Source organism: Myotis yumanensis, unplaced genomic scaffold (assembly GCF_028538775.1).
Source record: "Myotis yumanensis isolate MYYU_CA2020_CCGP unplaced genomic scaffold, mMyoYum1.0.hap1 SCAF_20, whole genome shotgun sequence".
Classification (NCBI taxonomy): Eukaryota; Metazoa; Chordata; class Mammalia; order Chiroptera; family Vespertilionidae; genus Myotis; species Myotis yumanensis.
In genome coordinates this window covers 4,961,578-4,976,598 of record NW_027223771.1, presented here as the reverse complement: position 1 = coordinate 4,976,598, position 15,021 = coordinate 4,961,578, and the positions used below count along the sequence as shown (strand labels likewise).

The following is a 15,021-nucleotide window of genomic DNA, read 5'->3' as shown; positions in this document are numbered from 1 at the left end:
GGCCAGCAGGCGGACAAAATCCGAGCAGCTTGGTGAGCATTTGCGATGGTTGCTGGGTGGGCTGTGGGTCGATGCGGGAGGGTGCCTTGCAGGAAATTAAGTGGGAGAAGCCATCCGCCTTTCCCCACAAGAGTCTGTGTCAGGCCTGGTTTTCCGTTACTTGGCTCCTGTGACTGCTGCGGCGTTCCCAACCGTCGTCACTATTAGGATCTTCAGATATTGAGATGCTCAGACAGGCCCGGCCAGCGTGGCTCAGTGGTTGAGCGTCGACCTATGAGCCAGGAGGTCACGGTTTGATTCCCGGTCAAGGCACATGCCCGGGTTGCAGGCTCGATCCCCAGTCGGGGGCGTGGAGGAGGCAGCCTATCCATGATTCCCTCTCATCATTGATGTTTCTATCTCTCTCTCTCCCTCTCCCTTCATCTCTGAAATCAGTCTATATATATATATATATATATATATATATTAAATATATTTTTTATTTTTTTACGGAGAGGGATAAAGAGTTAGAAACATCAATGAGAGAGAAACATTGATCAGCTGCCTCCTGCACACCCCCTACTAGGGATGTGCCCGCAACCAAGGTACATGCCCTTGACCAGAATCGAACCCGGGACCCTTCAGTCTGCAGGCCGACGCTCTATCCACTGAGCCAAACCGGTTAGGGCTATGTATATATATATTTTTTTAAAAGGCGTGCTTTTGAAGCTTGCAATCTGAGTGCCTTATAACTTTTTATTCCAGCTAAGTTTTCCGTAGTCAGTCTCAGTGCATTGTGGGCTACCCCTGCCCTCTCTGGTGCATCGGAGCGACGATGCAGGTTTATAATCTTCTCAGTAACTAAGAATGTGGTGTTTTGATCGGCTGGGATATTATCCCTGCCTGGCTGTTCATTGTAAAGACTCCAGATGCGCACACTGTATATAATTAACAACAGAAGATATATCCTTTCTCCTCGCGTCTTTGTCTCCCTGCGTCATTTTGCCTTGTCTGCTTCCTTTTGCCAAAGAGCCCATGCTGCAATTAATGCCTTTAGAGGAACACAGCGAGTGGATTTTAGTTTAAAGGAATGCGCAGGGGGGAGGGGGGGGGGGGGGAGGGGGGGAGTTTTAGCTAGAATCATCATGCTTGCTGTGGGGGTAGCGGGGAGACAGACAGTGCGGCTCTGACTTGGGAGAAAAGGGATCATTTGCAAGACGTCTTCTTCCCCCGCCCAACCACCCCGCTTCCATCTACCCGTGAACAGTGGCCTGGCCGCCATTTGCAAAGCAGATGTACACCTGACCCTCTCTCTCTAAGGCAGTGGTTCTCCACCTTCCTAATGCCGCGACCCTTTCATACAGCTCCTCATGTTGTGGTGACCCCCAACCACAAAATTATTTTCGTTGCTACTGCATAACTGTCATGTTGCTGCTGTTATGAATCGTCATGTCAATATCTGATATGTAGGATGTATTTTCATGGTTACAAATTGAACATCATTAAAGCATAGTGATTCATCACAAAAACAATATGTAATTATCTATGTGTTTTCCGATGGTCTTAGGCAACCCCTGTGAAAGGGTCGTTCGACCTCCAAAGGGGTCGCGACCCACAGGTTGAGAACCGCTGGTCTAAGGAAATGCCTGGCGGTTGGCATTGTGTCAGGTACAGGGCCATCCAGGAAGTCCCGCCCTTAGATGAACGTAAAGTCATCGTCAATGAAATTAGAGAAACGTCAAACCGTGTCTGTGTTAGGGATCATTAAACAGTTCAATGTGCCCGGCCAGTGTGGCTCAGTGGTGAGCGCCAGGAGGACACGGTTCAGATCTCAGTCAGGGCACATGCCCGGGTTGCAGGCTCCATCCCCAGTAAGGGGCGTGCAGGAGGCAGCCGGTCAAATGATTCTCTCTCATCATTGATGTTTCTCTCTCTCTCTCCCCCTCTCCCTTCCTTTCTCAAATCAGTAAAAAGTAAAAACAAACAAAAAACAAAAACATACAATGAAACGTGACCTGGGCTGGCGAATAGGAGCCAGTCAAGGTTCACACCTCAGGCGACGATTCACTCAGCGTCGCTGAAATTAACGAGACTTCTCGCTACGACCCTTGTTACACTAGCTCTCCGTGGCAGAACCTCAGGCCACCTTAATTTTTCACCCTCTCAAACTCAGCGTGAAAGAGGGTTGGCATTTGCTGGAAAGAATATCATCGTTTCTGAGTAGTGGGTGCAGGCGAGGAGCAGCCCGGGCCAGAAGGGGGTCAGAGGAGCCCTGCTCTGGAGAGGAGACCACGGACAGAGCCCCCTTCCAGTCGCCACGGCCCCCGGCTGAAATGCGCATGGACTCCGTTGCCTGGACCAGCCCACGCCCCCCGGGCTGCCGTCCATAAATTAAGTTAGCAAACCCCGGGAAGATAATTTTCCAATAATAACTCTTCACAGTTTCCTGCCGCCTAGGAGTACAATCAACATGTCGAGTTCTGTTCTGCAGGGAGAGAGGCGAAACCTGTGAAAATGAGTTGGAGGAGGCGGGGGGGCGGAGATAGATTTCTGCAGCTTCTTTTTAACAACACCACCCCCCCAATCTCCCCCCCCGAACACACACACACACACACACACACACACACACACACACACCTCGGGCCTCGCACCTCCCACGGCTGGGCTGGGCTGGGCCCGCGGCCCCCAAGCTGTGACTTGTTTGGGCTGATGAAGGCCTTTTCCCACCTGGGACACGTGTTTCCCTGGCAGAGGAGGCTGTGAATCAGTGTGGCCCCAAAACGACAATGAGCTCCCCGGTTTCCGTGGGTGTCTCGGCCGCCCCGCTGCTGGGATCGTAATGGGATTTTCACAGCCGCGGAAGGCAGGGCCCCCGCTCCCGCAGTCCCTCCTTCCTTCCTGCAAGAAAAGGCGTTTGTGAATGATTCCACATGACAGCAGCGTGGGCCTGGCTGGGGGTCCAGGAATTGTCTTCACACTAATTTCTTACTTGCGAACGCCCGTCCTCCCCCAGTCGGGCGAGTTGGAAAGATAGACAGACAGACAGACAGACAGATGAGATCTCCCTGTGTCTCTTCTATTTTTCAGGCATCAATAAATTTACTAAGAAGTTCCGAAATCCCTATGCCATCGACAATAACGAGCTACTAGACTTCCTCTCCAGGGTACCATCTGATGTTCAAAAGGTACGTACTGAACGAACGGGTCACCATCAATACCCTCCCCCCCCCTTCCCCCCACCCCCACACACACGGGAGTCTGCCCAGCCCCGGAGCCCGAGGCTGTGCCAGTGTGTGAGTAATTGCGATAACGCTTCGGAAACATGCTTACAGAGGCCTGGCTTGCAGGGAGGCAGCCAGGAAACCTTTGTCCCAAAACCATGAGATGATTGGGGGAAATTATCCTGAAAAAGAGCGACTTAAGAATGGTCTGGAACTCACGCTGCGCCACTCAGATGCAGGGGTCTCAGTCCCTGTCAGGATCGCTCGCCGCCCCCAAAGAGGATGAGATGGGCTCAGTGCATGGGCGAGTGGGAGGTCCGAAAAGGGGTGGCCGGCGTTTTATGGGGAGTAGGGGATAGGAGGATTATTCTCTTTATTCTTGTTGGCTCTGATGATCGCCTAGGCCCCCCTGGTATCTCGTCCCCTCTAAAGATTTAGGGCTGCTTAGGGCAAAAGCCCAGACTTACTCGAATGCACGTAGAGGCAGAGACGGCGTGAGATGATTTGAGATCAATCAGAAGTATTATCCACAGGCAATAGTCACTTAGTCCAGCGGCATCCTGTTTCTGTGGAGACAGAGAGATTAGCTAAGGGAACAATACCAGCGAGTCCCCTCAAGAGGCCCCATCTGGGCTGCCACCGATCAGGCTGCTGTAAGCCCAGGGGGCAGGCAGCCATCGCTGTAATGGAGAATTAGGGATCAGAGAACCGGTAGACGGGAGGCCGTGGCATGAAGCGGCATCACGGTGACCAAAGACACAGTGTGTTAGCATCTGGGAGCAGGTATCGACTTTCGTCTTCGGGCCGCTGTGACATGATGGTGCTCGGGACGCTGGGTGGCTTCCTGGATGTAGGGCTGGAAAACCCTAGCATTTCTTTCCCCTTCCTTCCAAATTCTAGAGATTAACACAGAATCTGTGATGCTATATCCCTTTAGCGTTCATTTTGATATAGTTCTCTATTAAAATGTATTCCACAGCCCAGCTGGGTGGGGCTCAGTGGTTGAGCGTCAACCACGGAACCGAAAGGTCACTGGTTCGATTCCCCGTCAGGGCACATGCCCAGGTTGTGGGTTCGATTCCCAGTCCGGGGCTTGCAGGAGGCAGTTGGTCAATGATTCTCTCAACATTGATGTTTCTATCTCTCTCTCTCTCTCTCTTCCTCTCTGAAATCAGTACAAATATATTTTTAAAAAATATATTCTACAAAATATGAATTTACTCGTTGATATTTGCATTGCATGATTATAAAATAGTCACCTGGGCCCTCACCGGTTTGGCTCAATGGATAGAGCGTCGGCCTGCGGACTGAAAGGTCCTGGGTTCGATTCCGGTCAAGGGCATGTACCCTGGTTGTAGGCACATCCCCAGTAGGGGGTGTGCATGAGGCAGCTGATCAATGTTTCTAACTCTCTATCCCTCTCCCTTCCTCTCTGTAAAAAATCAATAAGAAATTTTTTTTAAAAAGTCACCTAGCCCTTGCTTGTTCTGCACTGAAGATCGACAGGTATGTCCCCCCCTGTCCCCCAGGGCACCTTCACAAAGCACTGTGAGGAAATCGAGCTTTACTGGTAGTTCATGCATCTGCTCTTGACCTACTGTAGCTCAGCATATGTGATGGGTCCTGCTGCCCCTGGAGAGTCGGGCACAAATGCTCCAGGTGGTGAGCACAGGTGGTCTGCCCTGCAATCCTTTACATAAAGCCGTCCCGCCATCAGCCTGTGCACGCTCGCACACAGTAGGGTTGCAGCGAACGGGCACTTGAGTGGCAATGTGAGGGTTTGCCCGCATCCCTGGAGAATGCCAGTTGCCATCGAGCCTGGTCAGGGGTTGTCTGTGCACACAGCAGCCCTCGAGCGGTCATCCAGTTGGCGTCCGCAGGAACACACAGAAACACAACAAAAGAACATCCAAGGAAGGTACAGTTCGCCAGTGAGATCCTCCGAGTATCGCCAAGAGCACTTTCTGATAACACAATAGACAGTTTGCCACTAAGGACTCCCCACCCCCACCCCCCGTTCATAGTTATCACAGATGTTTTAGCCATTCCATTGGAAATGAAATTCATTTTTAAGAGAAATCTATAGAAGTCTGGGGCCAGTATCAATTTCAACATTATTTCCCTCCCTGGCAAAATAAATGGTATATCATTTGCAGATATTTCTCCCCCCCACACACACCCCAAGATTTTAGATCTTTTTAAATGAATAACTTGTAGTAAGTATCATATACTAAGACAAACATTCCCAAGGGGCTGATGCGAAGCTTGCTTATGGTGCAAAAGGGTCGCGTGCACACACCACTGAAATCCCCCAGCCAGTGCCCAGGGCAGGTAGAAGAACCCCACGCATCTCATTAGAAAAAAAAAAAGAAAAAATCTGCTTTTAATATTTTGGTTTCCAGAAATGATGCATGACTCCTCAAATCCTTCCTGTAATTAATCCCCCCATGTTCCTGTGTTTAGAAAATGATTCATTACCTTTGAACCTTCCTTCCTTTGCCTCGGCCCGTCCCCGGGGGAGCCATTAGCACACGGTGCGGGGAGCTAGGGTTACCGAACCGCCAGCGTCACGTCTGTTTGTTTTCACAGGTGCAGTACGCGGAGCTGAGGCCCTGCAGCAGCCAGAGCCCCCTTCGCAAGAAGCGCAGTGGGCCCTAGGACTCACGCCGCCCGTGGCCGCCAGCACCCTGTTCTGGGTTTGGGCGATGGGGCCCAGGGTATGGCTCTCTCGGTGACACCGCGGTCAGTGCCGTTCAGACATGTGTCATGTGGCACCCTGTCTGTCGTCTCCCCCCTTCTTCAAGCGCACAGATGCACACACGCACACGGGGACGTGCACACGCGTGGATGTCCTAGCGGCACAGCCGGCCAGCCCAGCAGGAGGAGGCGATCCAGAGACTGAAAGACTCACATCCCTTCTCCTAGAGGAGAGAAAGCCAGGCTGCCTCGGGGCTGAACAGCCAGGAGACCCCTTGCATTCGAGAGGGGCTTTGAACTTGTGCTCACACCTCCAGCGGCCGGTTCTCATGAGGATTCCCTCATTTTCGCTCCCCACCCCCACGCTCCTTTCCCATGATGGTTCCTGTGAGTCCGTTGCTGTTGTTTTTTCCCCCCTCTGAGCTAACAAGTCTTTGATAGATACCATCTACCAAAGGAAAGCATCTTATCAACAGACTAGAGGCCCGATGCATGAAATCTGTGCAAGAGTAGGCCTTCCCAGCTGTGGCAGCTGCCTCGATCCCTCCCTCACAGCCGAGGCGGCTGCAGCCCCAGCTTGGTCTGGAAGGATGTCCAGTCTAATTAGCATATTATGCTTTTATTATTATAAATTATTATAGATTTTTCAGTAATGATCAGGATTAGCCCCGATCCTTGGGGAAGCGTTCAGCCGTGATTCCTGAAGATCTGTATGCCAAATCTCAGTCAAGTCCTCAGCGCTGGGAGCCGTCCTGCATCACGGCCCGTTGCTGGCAATGGGTGCCAGGAGGGTCGAAAGGGAGCACTCGTCCCAAAAGTGAAGGGTTCCTGGAAGCATTTAGGTGTCTTAAAGCACCATTTCTTCAATTGTACTTTGTACTTATTTCCAAACTAAAATGCCCACGTGACGGCTTCAGGAAAGGGGAGGGAATGAATGAAGGAAGGAAGGAAGGAAGGAAGGAATGAATGATCTCTGAGAGTACTTAGGTCAAGGCTGGGGAGCAAGGGATGAATACATGTGGCTGCTTACCCAAGGGCCATCATCGATTCATTTGCTCGCATTTTTTAGCAGAAAGTGAAGATATTTTAGCAGCCCCAGCTGATCATTTGTTCCTCGTATGGGTACAGTAAGTTACCCGTAATAAAAATATTATCTCACAGCCCTTTTCCTAGAAAAGTTACCACTTCCTTCAAGAGTCCCCGATTCCTGCCGGCCCCAGCATTTCACAGTAACCTTCCCCCCATAAAAGTTCCAATTTTGTGCACATATATGATATGAAAATTTCTTCTCAAGCGACATGTAAGTTGTAAAGACTGTATTTTGTCCACACATACTTTGTATGTGCTATTATATATATATATATGTATATGTAATATATATATTGTAAAAGAAATTTGAGGGGGAAAAAGATCTGATTTAATAGTGAGTTTTACTATGGTGTTCCCCCCCTCCCCCCATCCTCCCTCTCTGGGTTGTAATTTAATAATCTTCAAACAAAATGTTTATGAAACATGCCAAAGATTCTAAACCTTATCATCCCCCGTGTCTGTTTTTCTTCGGATTATATCTTCCCGGGTTTGCTTTCGGCCGAGCCAGATTTCTGCATGATTTGATTTACTTCACGTGAATGACGCCTGCTGGAAAGGAGTCCTGCAGAAATTATAAAAGCTCCAGTAAATCTCTTAGTTGTACATACAATAGATACCCAAGAACCTCTTTTGTGAAACCAGTTCTTCAGTCTTCTGTGTAAACAATGCCTCATTGTCTCGCTCCCAGCTATCATCTCGTTTGTTCCCGTCTGTCATTCCGTAAGGGCCCCAGTCAGGCGTTTTTTAAACAGACATGTGAGATCGGGTCAGTCATTGGAAGGAAAACGTTCTTCAGCGGCAAAACAACCCCGTATTTATTTAAATGCGGAACCGATGCATTATTGTTGTTCTCTTTCTATAGAATTTCAAAATGAAATAACACTGCCTGACCAGAAGGCATCGCCAGCTCGACCTGCTTCCTCTGCAGCTCCCCCAACTGGAATTCTCAGTGTCAAGTTTAGGCCACCACCGGGATGCTGGGCCGAATCAACCCTTAATAAGCCGCCTGTGGAAAACAGTTGTTAATCCATTAGCGGAATGGGAGTCGTAAGTGCAATGCAAAGGTTTCTGTACGTCACCAGGAATTTGTATGGGGCCGGCCTATGAACCAGGAGGTCAGGGCACCTTCCCAGGTTGCAAGCTCGATTCCCCAGTGTGGGGCGTGCAGGAGGCAGCCGATCCATGATTCTCTCTCATCATCGATGTCTCTCTCTCTCTCACCCTCTCCCACTCTTTGAAATCAATAAAAACATAAGAAAAACAAACAGGAAAGAGAGCCAATGAAAATAAACACTAAAAATTGTGTAAGAGCTGGGAGTAATTTTCCACAAGAAACCCAAGAGAGACGGGTCCCACGCCATCTTACTGTGTGAAATTCAGTTTAATCAATTGTCAGCTTTTAAAGATCTTTTTTTTTTTATCAGTACTAACTGATCACCTACTAAGCATTAAAGAGGCTTCTGCGCTGTCTTCACAGGAGAAGAAAGGCATTTAAAACAGGAAGAAAAACGCCGAAACCGGTTTGGCTCAGTGGATAGAGCGTCGGCCTGCGGACTGAAGGGTCCCGGGGTCGATTCCGATCAAGGGCATGTACCTGGGTTGTGGGCACATCCCCAGTGGGAGATGTGCAGGAGGCAGCTGATCGATGTTTCTCTCTCATCGATGTTTCTAGCTCTCTGTGTCTCTCCCTTCCTCTTTGTAAAAAATCAATAAAATATATTTAAAATAAAAATAAAACAGGAAGAAAAATGGCTTCTCAGAAAGGGAAGGAGGTCCCAATGGCTCATGGGAACACAAATGACTTAGGAAAGCAGGTGTGTCCTTAGACTAGAGAGTATGGTTGCGAGGCAATATCTCTTTAAGTGCAATGTTTTCTTGTTGTCTCAGGTGATGACAGTCTATCTTCCCAGGTTGCTGTTGGAGAGGGAATTTAAACAATTGAGTTCTTTTGGGAAGCTCTCCTTTTATTCAGATAAAGGAATTCTGGGTGGAGTGGGGGGCGGATTCTGCTATCTGTTGATTCTCAAATGCTTTCAGCTCAAAATAATTTCATGCCACAGTGGCATATTCTGGACTCCTTCCATAAGCTATGTCTGCAGACACACATACATGTTTGTAAAATTACATAACATCTCTCAAAATGCGTCCACGGACTCCAACTCAAAACGTGTGGGTTCAGGCAAAACATTCAACGTTACCTCTTGCTGCATTTGAAACCTCAGGGTGAAGAGAGAACGTTTTCCGGAAGCCCAGTGTCAGTGGCCTGCTCCCTGCCAGAATTCAACTCATTTAATCCAGCTTTTCTCTGGGAAATATTTTATTAGGCCTGTCTTTCTAGCTGAGAAACCCTGAGATTTCCCAATTTCTCTCCCCGTTCCTTTAATTCATTATGATAATACATACAAGCCCCGCCTTTGCATGTATTTTCTTTACTAGATCAAAACAATGGTTGGGGAAAAGTAAAAACACATGAAATCATTTGTTGAACTGCATAACAGATAGCTCTAGCCTGACTGATTTTGTATGCATCCATCAGATTTTGAGCTGGTAGTGGTAATTTTGACCTACTTAATGGTTAAGGCTGGCCTTGAATTTGTTTTTATTTTTGTATTTTTACTCCCAAAAGGCCGGCATAAGCCGAAGTGGTCCAGCCACAAAAAAAAAAAAAAAAAGGACAAGCAGAGCTTTCTCTGACAGCAGATTGATTTAAGCGTTACCTAGCATAGGTAGAAAAAAAAAGCCCCTTATCATATGAGAATAATAGTGTCTGTGCCATAGATAGGTAGATAATTTCACTTGAAATTACCTGAAATATTTGTGCTGTAGTATCTTCTCCTCCGAATCATTAATAAAGAGGCTAAAACGGGACAGCACACGACCTTGGTCCCATCTGCCCACTGACCAGACAGCTGTCTTGAACTAGACCCAGTAGTAGCTATCATTATCACACCTTCAAAAATAGAAGTGGTTTGCAACCTACCCGTTTGGTTTTTCTCCAGTAAAGTTAACCTTGGAGCTTTGTGAGATCCCGCTGAATCTGGTACAAATTATATTTAAACAGCAAACAGATCTTATGGTTATTTCTAGAAAACCACCCTCCACTCAACTGTTCTCAAGTATAAGCTTCTTCATTTATAGTAGCATCTATATAATCCTATATAATAAAAGGCTAATATGCACATTATCCCTTCAACCAGGAGTTTGACCAGGGGGTGGGGCCGGCCGGCCAACCACCCTCAGCCCCTCCCCCTGGCCAGCCCTGCAGGATCAGCCCCAATTGGGGCAGGCAGGCCGGACCCCACCCATGCACAAATTCGTGCACCAGGCCTCTAGTTTGCTAGAGGCAATCATACCAGTAGTTACCATTTACTGATGGTCATTTATATTCAGGGCACTTTGGGAAATCATCGTTTCAGTCCATTACAAGGATATTTTGCATAATGAACAGGGTCTGTTTGGGCCGAAGGTTTTGATCTGTGCTCCAATTCTTGATTTTTTACATGAACCCCTTCAAAAGAGTCACGGTTTGGGGGGCCAGGGCGCGGGGGCAAATACTCTCGGGTCTGAGCAATTTTAGGACGACTGACTTTTAAATGATGAGGCTCCCCCCCCCCCCATAGTCCTTTTCCTTGCTTCCTATACATCAGTGGTTCTCAACCTTCCTAATGCTGCGACCTTTTAATACAGTTCCTCATGTTGTGGTGACCCCCAATTTCATGGTTACAAATTGAACATAATTAAAGCATAGTGATCAATCACAAAAACAATATGTAATTATATATGTGTTTTCCGATGGTCTCAGGCGACCCCTGTGAAAGGGTCTTTCAACCCCCGAAGGGGTCGCGACCCACAGGTTGAGAACCGCTGCTATACATGGTTGCTTGGCCAAGCGGCCCATTTCTACTGAGTATTCATATTTGCTGTTCTGTGAATGGTTTCCAAATGAAGTGCCTCTTTCGTTTTAATAATTAATGCCCCCTTTTCTCCTAACCTTAGTTTTCAGCCTCGATTTGGGTTAGTCATAGCCCTGAGGGAGTATGCAGGCATGCAATTCACATGTGGTCCCAACACTTCCCAGTACGTTGTACACCTCGGAGTTTCCAACTTCTCTCCCAATACTATCCTGATCCTCTATCTGCGTTTTACCCACTTTCTGTCCGTTCTCTAATTCGAAAGCAACAAAAACGTTACAGGTCCTAAATAGGCCTCATTTAAAAGGGGAGAAAGACACCAGGGAGGACTGGTCGACCCCAAATTTGGACTATGCCGAAATAAAAGCCAGGTCTCCTTTCTCCGCCTGCTTGCCGTTCGTTAGTGTTTAATTGTTGCTGGCTTGGAGTTGGCTGAGCTCTGTGACTCCGAGCCCGAAAGACCAGTTCAAGTCCAAGATTTGTACTGTGACACAATTCCCTGTGTGTCTTTCGTCAACACACTGATCTTCCCGGAGCCTCAGTTTCTTTATTTCTAGAATAGGAATAATGGAACCCCAATGGTGGGGGTTTTGCAAGCATTTTTTTTCCCCATAGTCTGATTGCCTTTTTGCTTTTTGTGCTGTATCAATGGTATCTTTGAACAGAAAGAATTTTTCGATTGAATGTACTTTGTGCATCTTGCTTAAGGAACTTTTGTCTAGAGCAGCGGTTCTCAACCTGTGGGTCGCGGCCCCTTTGGGGGTCGAACGACCCTTTCACAGGGGTCGCCTAAGATCATCGGAAAACACATATATAATGACATACTGTTTTTGTGATTAATCACTATGCTTTAATCATGTTCAATTTGTAACAATGAAATTGGGGGTCACCACAACATGAGGATCTGTATTAAAGGGTCTCGCCCATTAGGAAGGTTGAGAACCACTGGTCTAGAGTCATGAAGATGTTCTGTGTTTCATCTCAAGGCTTTACCGTGGCCGCCTCATATGCAATTTGCTTTCTCCGATCTCAGTTACCCTCCATCAACTGAGGTCTAGAAATATTAAACGGAAAATTGCAGAAATAGCCCTGGTCGGTTTGTCTCAGAGGACAGAGCGATGGCCTGTGGACCAAAGGGTCCCGGGTTCGATTCCAGTCAAGGGCACGTACCTCAGTTGCAGGCTCCTCCTTCGCCCGGGCCCTGGTCGGGGCTCGTGCAGGAGGCAACCAATCCATGTATTTCTCTCACATCGATGTTTCTCCCTGTCTTTCCTACCCTCTTCCCCTCTCTAAAAATCAATGGAAAAATATCCTCGGGTGAGAAAATTGCAGAAATAAGCAATTCAATAAACAACGCACAGGTTTTAATATCCACGCTCTTCTAGGTAGCGAGCGGGATGAAATCCCGCGTGAGAAATCTCGTGACAAAATCTCGCGTGATGCAGCGGCCGGGAGAAAATCTCGCGGGACGACGTGCTGCGAGCTGCGTAGCTGGCGCCTCCGTGTCTGCGTTTTCCCCTCCGGCTTCGCTGTTTTTGTGTCTCGGCCTTTTCAGGTTATTTCCTGAGAGGCCGGCCCAGTGGTTATGGGGGGACTGTCGCTGTATCGCAGTGCTTGTGTTCAAGTGACCCTTATTTTACTTAAAAATGGCCTTAAAGCGCCAGGGTAGTGATGCTGGCCCCCCGAGGCCCCCGAGGGCCCAAGACCCTCAGAAGGTCAAGTCGCCAGACGCTGGGTCCTTCACCTGATATCATCTCACCCTGGAGGCTTCCCCGCAGGTGAGTGCAGGAAAAGAAGGTATTTTGTAAAATAGCACATTCGCATAACTTGTACGGCAGCATAGCGTTATTCTGGTTGTTTTTTTTTTAAATTATTGTTGCTCATCTCTTACTGTGCTGAATTGGTAAATTAAACTTTCTCAGAGGTATGTATGTATAAGAAAATATAGTGTACAGTAAGTCCTCGGGTTACGTCAGCAATCCGTTCCTAGCGTGATGTGACGCGATTTTCGCCGTAAGTCGGAACCTACCTACATAAGCACCTCCGTCACTCACCTGGAGCACATACACAGCAGTCATGAAGTGAAACAGTAAAAAAAATAATTAAAGATAATTTCTGACTTTGTGGTAAATACAGTAAATAATAAAAAACATAAAGCACATATATACATACGTGGAAATGACGGAACTTTTTTTTTTTATAAGTAAATGGGAGATGGCGACATAACCACGAAACGATGTACGCCGAGTCTGACGTGACCTGAGGACTGCCTGTGTATCGGGTTCGGTCCTGTCTGTGGTTTCAGGCATGGCCTGGGGGTCTTGGAATGTGTCCCCCGAGGATAAGTGTAGGGGAAACCATCGTATGGTGCTAAATTCATATTGGGGTCTAAAAATCTAGAACCGAGTTTGCTGTGCTGTAGGAACTGCTTTTTCAAACGGATATCCAATTGACATTATGTTATTCTTTTTTTTTAATTGTTTAAAGTATTACAAATAATAGTACATAATGTCTCCTTTTTTTCCCAATTGACCTTCTCCCAGCCTCCCCTACCCCCCCCCCCCCCCCCCCCAGCACATGCCCTCGCCCCCTTCCCAGTGTCTTGCGTCCATTGGTTATGCTTATATGCATGCATACAAGTCCTTTGGTTGATCTCTTACCTCCCCCACCCCCAAACCTCCCCAGCCTTAACATTGTTTTTCCTGGAGTTTTAGAGTGGAGATTTGGGTCAGGATAGCCTCAAAACCAGTGGTTCTCAACCTTCTGGCCCTTTAAATACAGTTCCTCATGTTGTGACCCAACCATAAAATTATTTTCGTGGCTACTTCATCACTGTCATGTTGCTACTGTTATGAATCGTCATGTAAATACCTGATATGCAGGATGGTCTTAGGAGACCCCTATGAAAGGGTCGTTCGACCGCCAAAGGGGTCGCAACCCACAGGTTGAGAACCACTGCTCAAAGCTATTGTCATTGCAGTGATTTAAAAACATGGCTTGTTTTTGATCCCCCCCCTCCCCTCCCCCCGGCGTTCTGGGGCAGCTGCTCCCTATACAGAGCCCTAATTTCTCTTCTGTCTCTGGCTGGGTTGCCTTCCCTGACCAGGTGAGTTCTGACAGAGCCTGAAATCACTGATCATCTTAATAAGCATATTTAAATTTTAACCATTAAGTTGAATTAGCTTTTCTTTTTTTGGGGGGGGGCGGGGGGTGGCAGTCAGAACTAGAAACCATAAAGCTAGAAACTGTCTCATCATGGAAATGCCAATGAAGCTGGGAGTTGCAGATTGGAATCTTAGCTGGAACCTAAGAAACAGCAACTAGAGGCATGGCTGTTCTTTCTGAACCCGTTTCTGTTCGTATCCAAGTTCGCAGCCTAGAGCTCAGCCTGCCGAGGAGAGGCGAGGTGTGCACATTGCGGGAGGCACAGATGCTTTCCAGCAAATAGACAACAGGTCAGGCTGACGAGAAGCGGTCTCCCGAGGAATCCGTCGCGTTTTGATAGGTTTGTCATATTGACGTGAAGGGCTGTGTTAGTCATCACTTGCCACAGAGGTGAGCCCCTGCAGCGTACGCCAGCCTTGCATTTTAATACGCGAATGAGGGAAAGTTCTGTGGGCATCTACTCCCTCCACCACCTACTAACTGTTCTTCAGGACATAAATATAGCTGGGCCCTAGCCAGTGTGGCTCAATGGATAGAGCGTCGGCCTGCGGACTGAAGGGTCCCAGGTTCAATTCCATTCAAGGGCACATGCCCGGGTTTCGGGCTCGATCCCCAGTAGGGTGTGTGCAGGAGGCAGCCTATCAATGATTGTCATCATTGATGTTTCAATCTCTCTCCCTTCCTCTCTCTCAAATCAATAAACATATATTTAAAGAGAGAGAGAGAGAGAGAAAAGGAAGGAAGGAAGGAAGGAAGGAAGCAAGCAAGCTGGGTTCCATTTTGTAGAGAAGTGTTAAATGCTTGGTGAAGAGACAGGTTCATTTCCTAGCTGTGGGAACTTCCCCGTAACCTTACTCTGCCTTGGTCTTCTGATGTGTCAGATGGGGATTTTTTGTGTGGATAAAAATCGAGCAATTTCATGCCGATGAAAAGTGATGAAAGAGAATGAAAGAGAGAAT

General features: G+C 47.8%; 1 protein-coding gene across 4 annotated transcripts in view; it reads left to right on the top strand.

Moving 5' to 3' along the window:
- Nucleotides 1-8,723, top strand: part of MCTP2 (multiple C2 and transmembrane domain containing 2) — a 136,042-nt gene extending 127,319 nt beyond the window's left edge. For 3 of the 4 annotated variants that reach the window (XM_070400617.1, XM_070400619.1, XM_070400621.1), the window contains 2 exons: nucleotides 3,067-3,164; nucleotides 5,790-8,723. In XM_070400617.1, the coding sequence (XP_070256718.1) occupies nucleotides 3,067-3,164; nucleotides 5,790-5,858 (167 nt within the window). In that variant the 3' untranslated portion in view covers nucleotides 5,859-8,723. Of the gene's footprint in view, nucleotides 1-3,066; nucleotides 3,165-5,789 lie in introns of those variants that run through there. The other variant, XM_070400620.1, reaches the window with a different exon arrangement.
- Nucleotides 8,724-15,021: the final 6,298 nt, after the last annotated feature.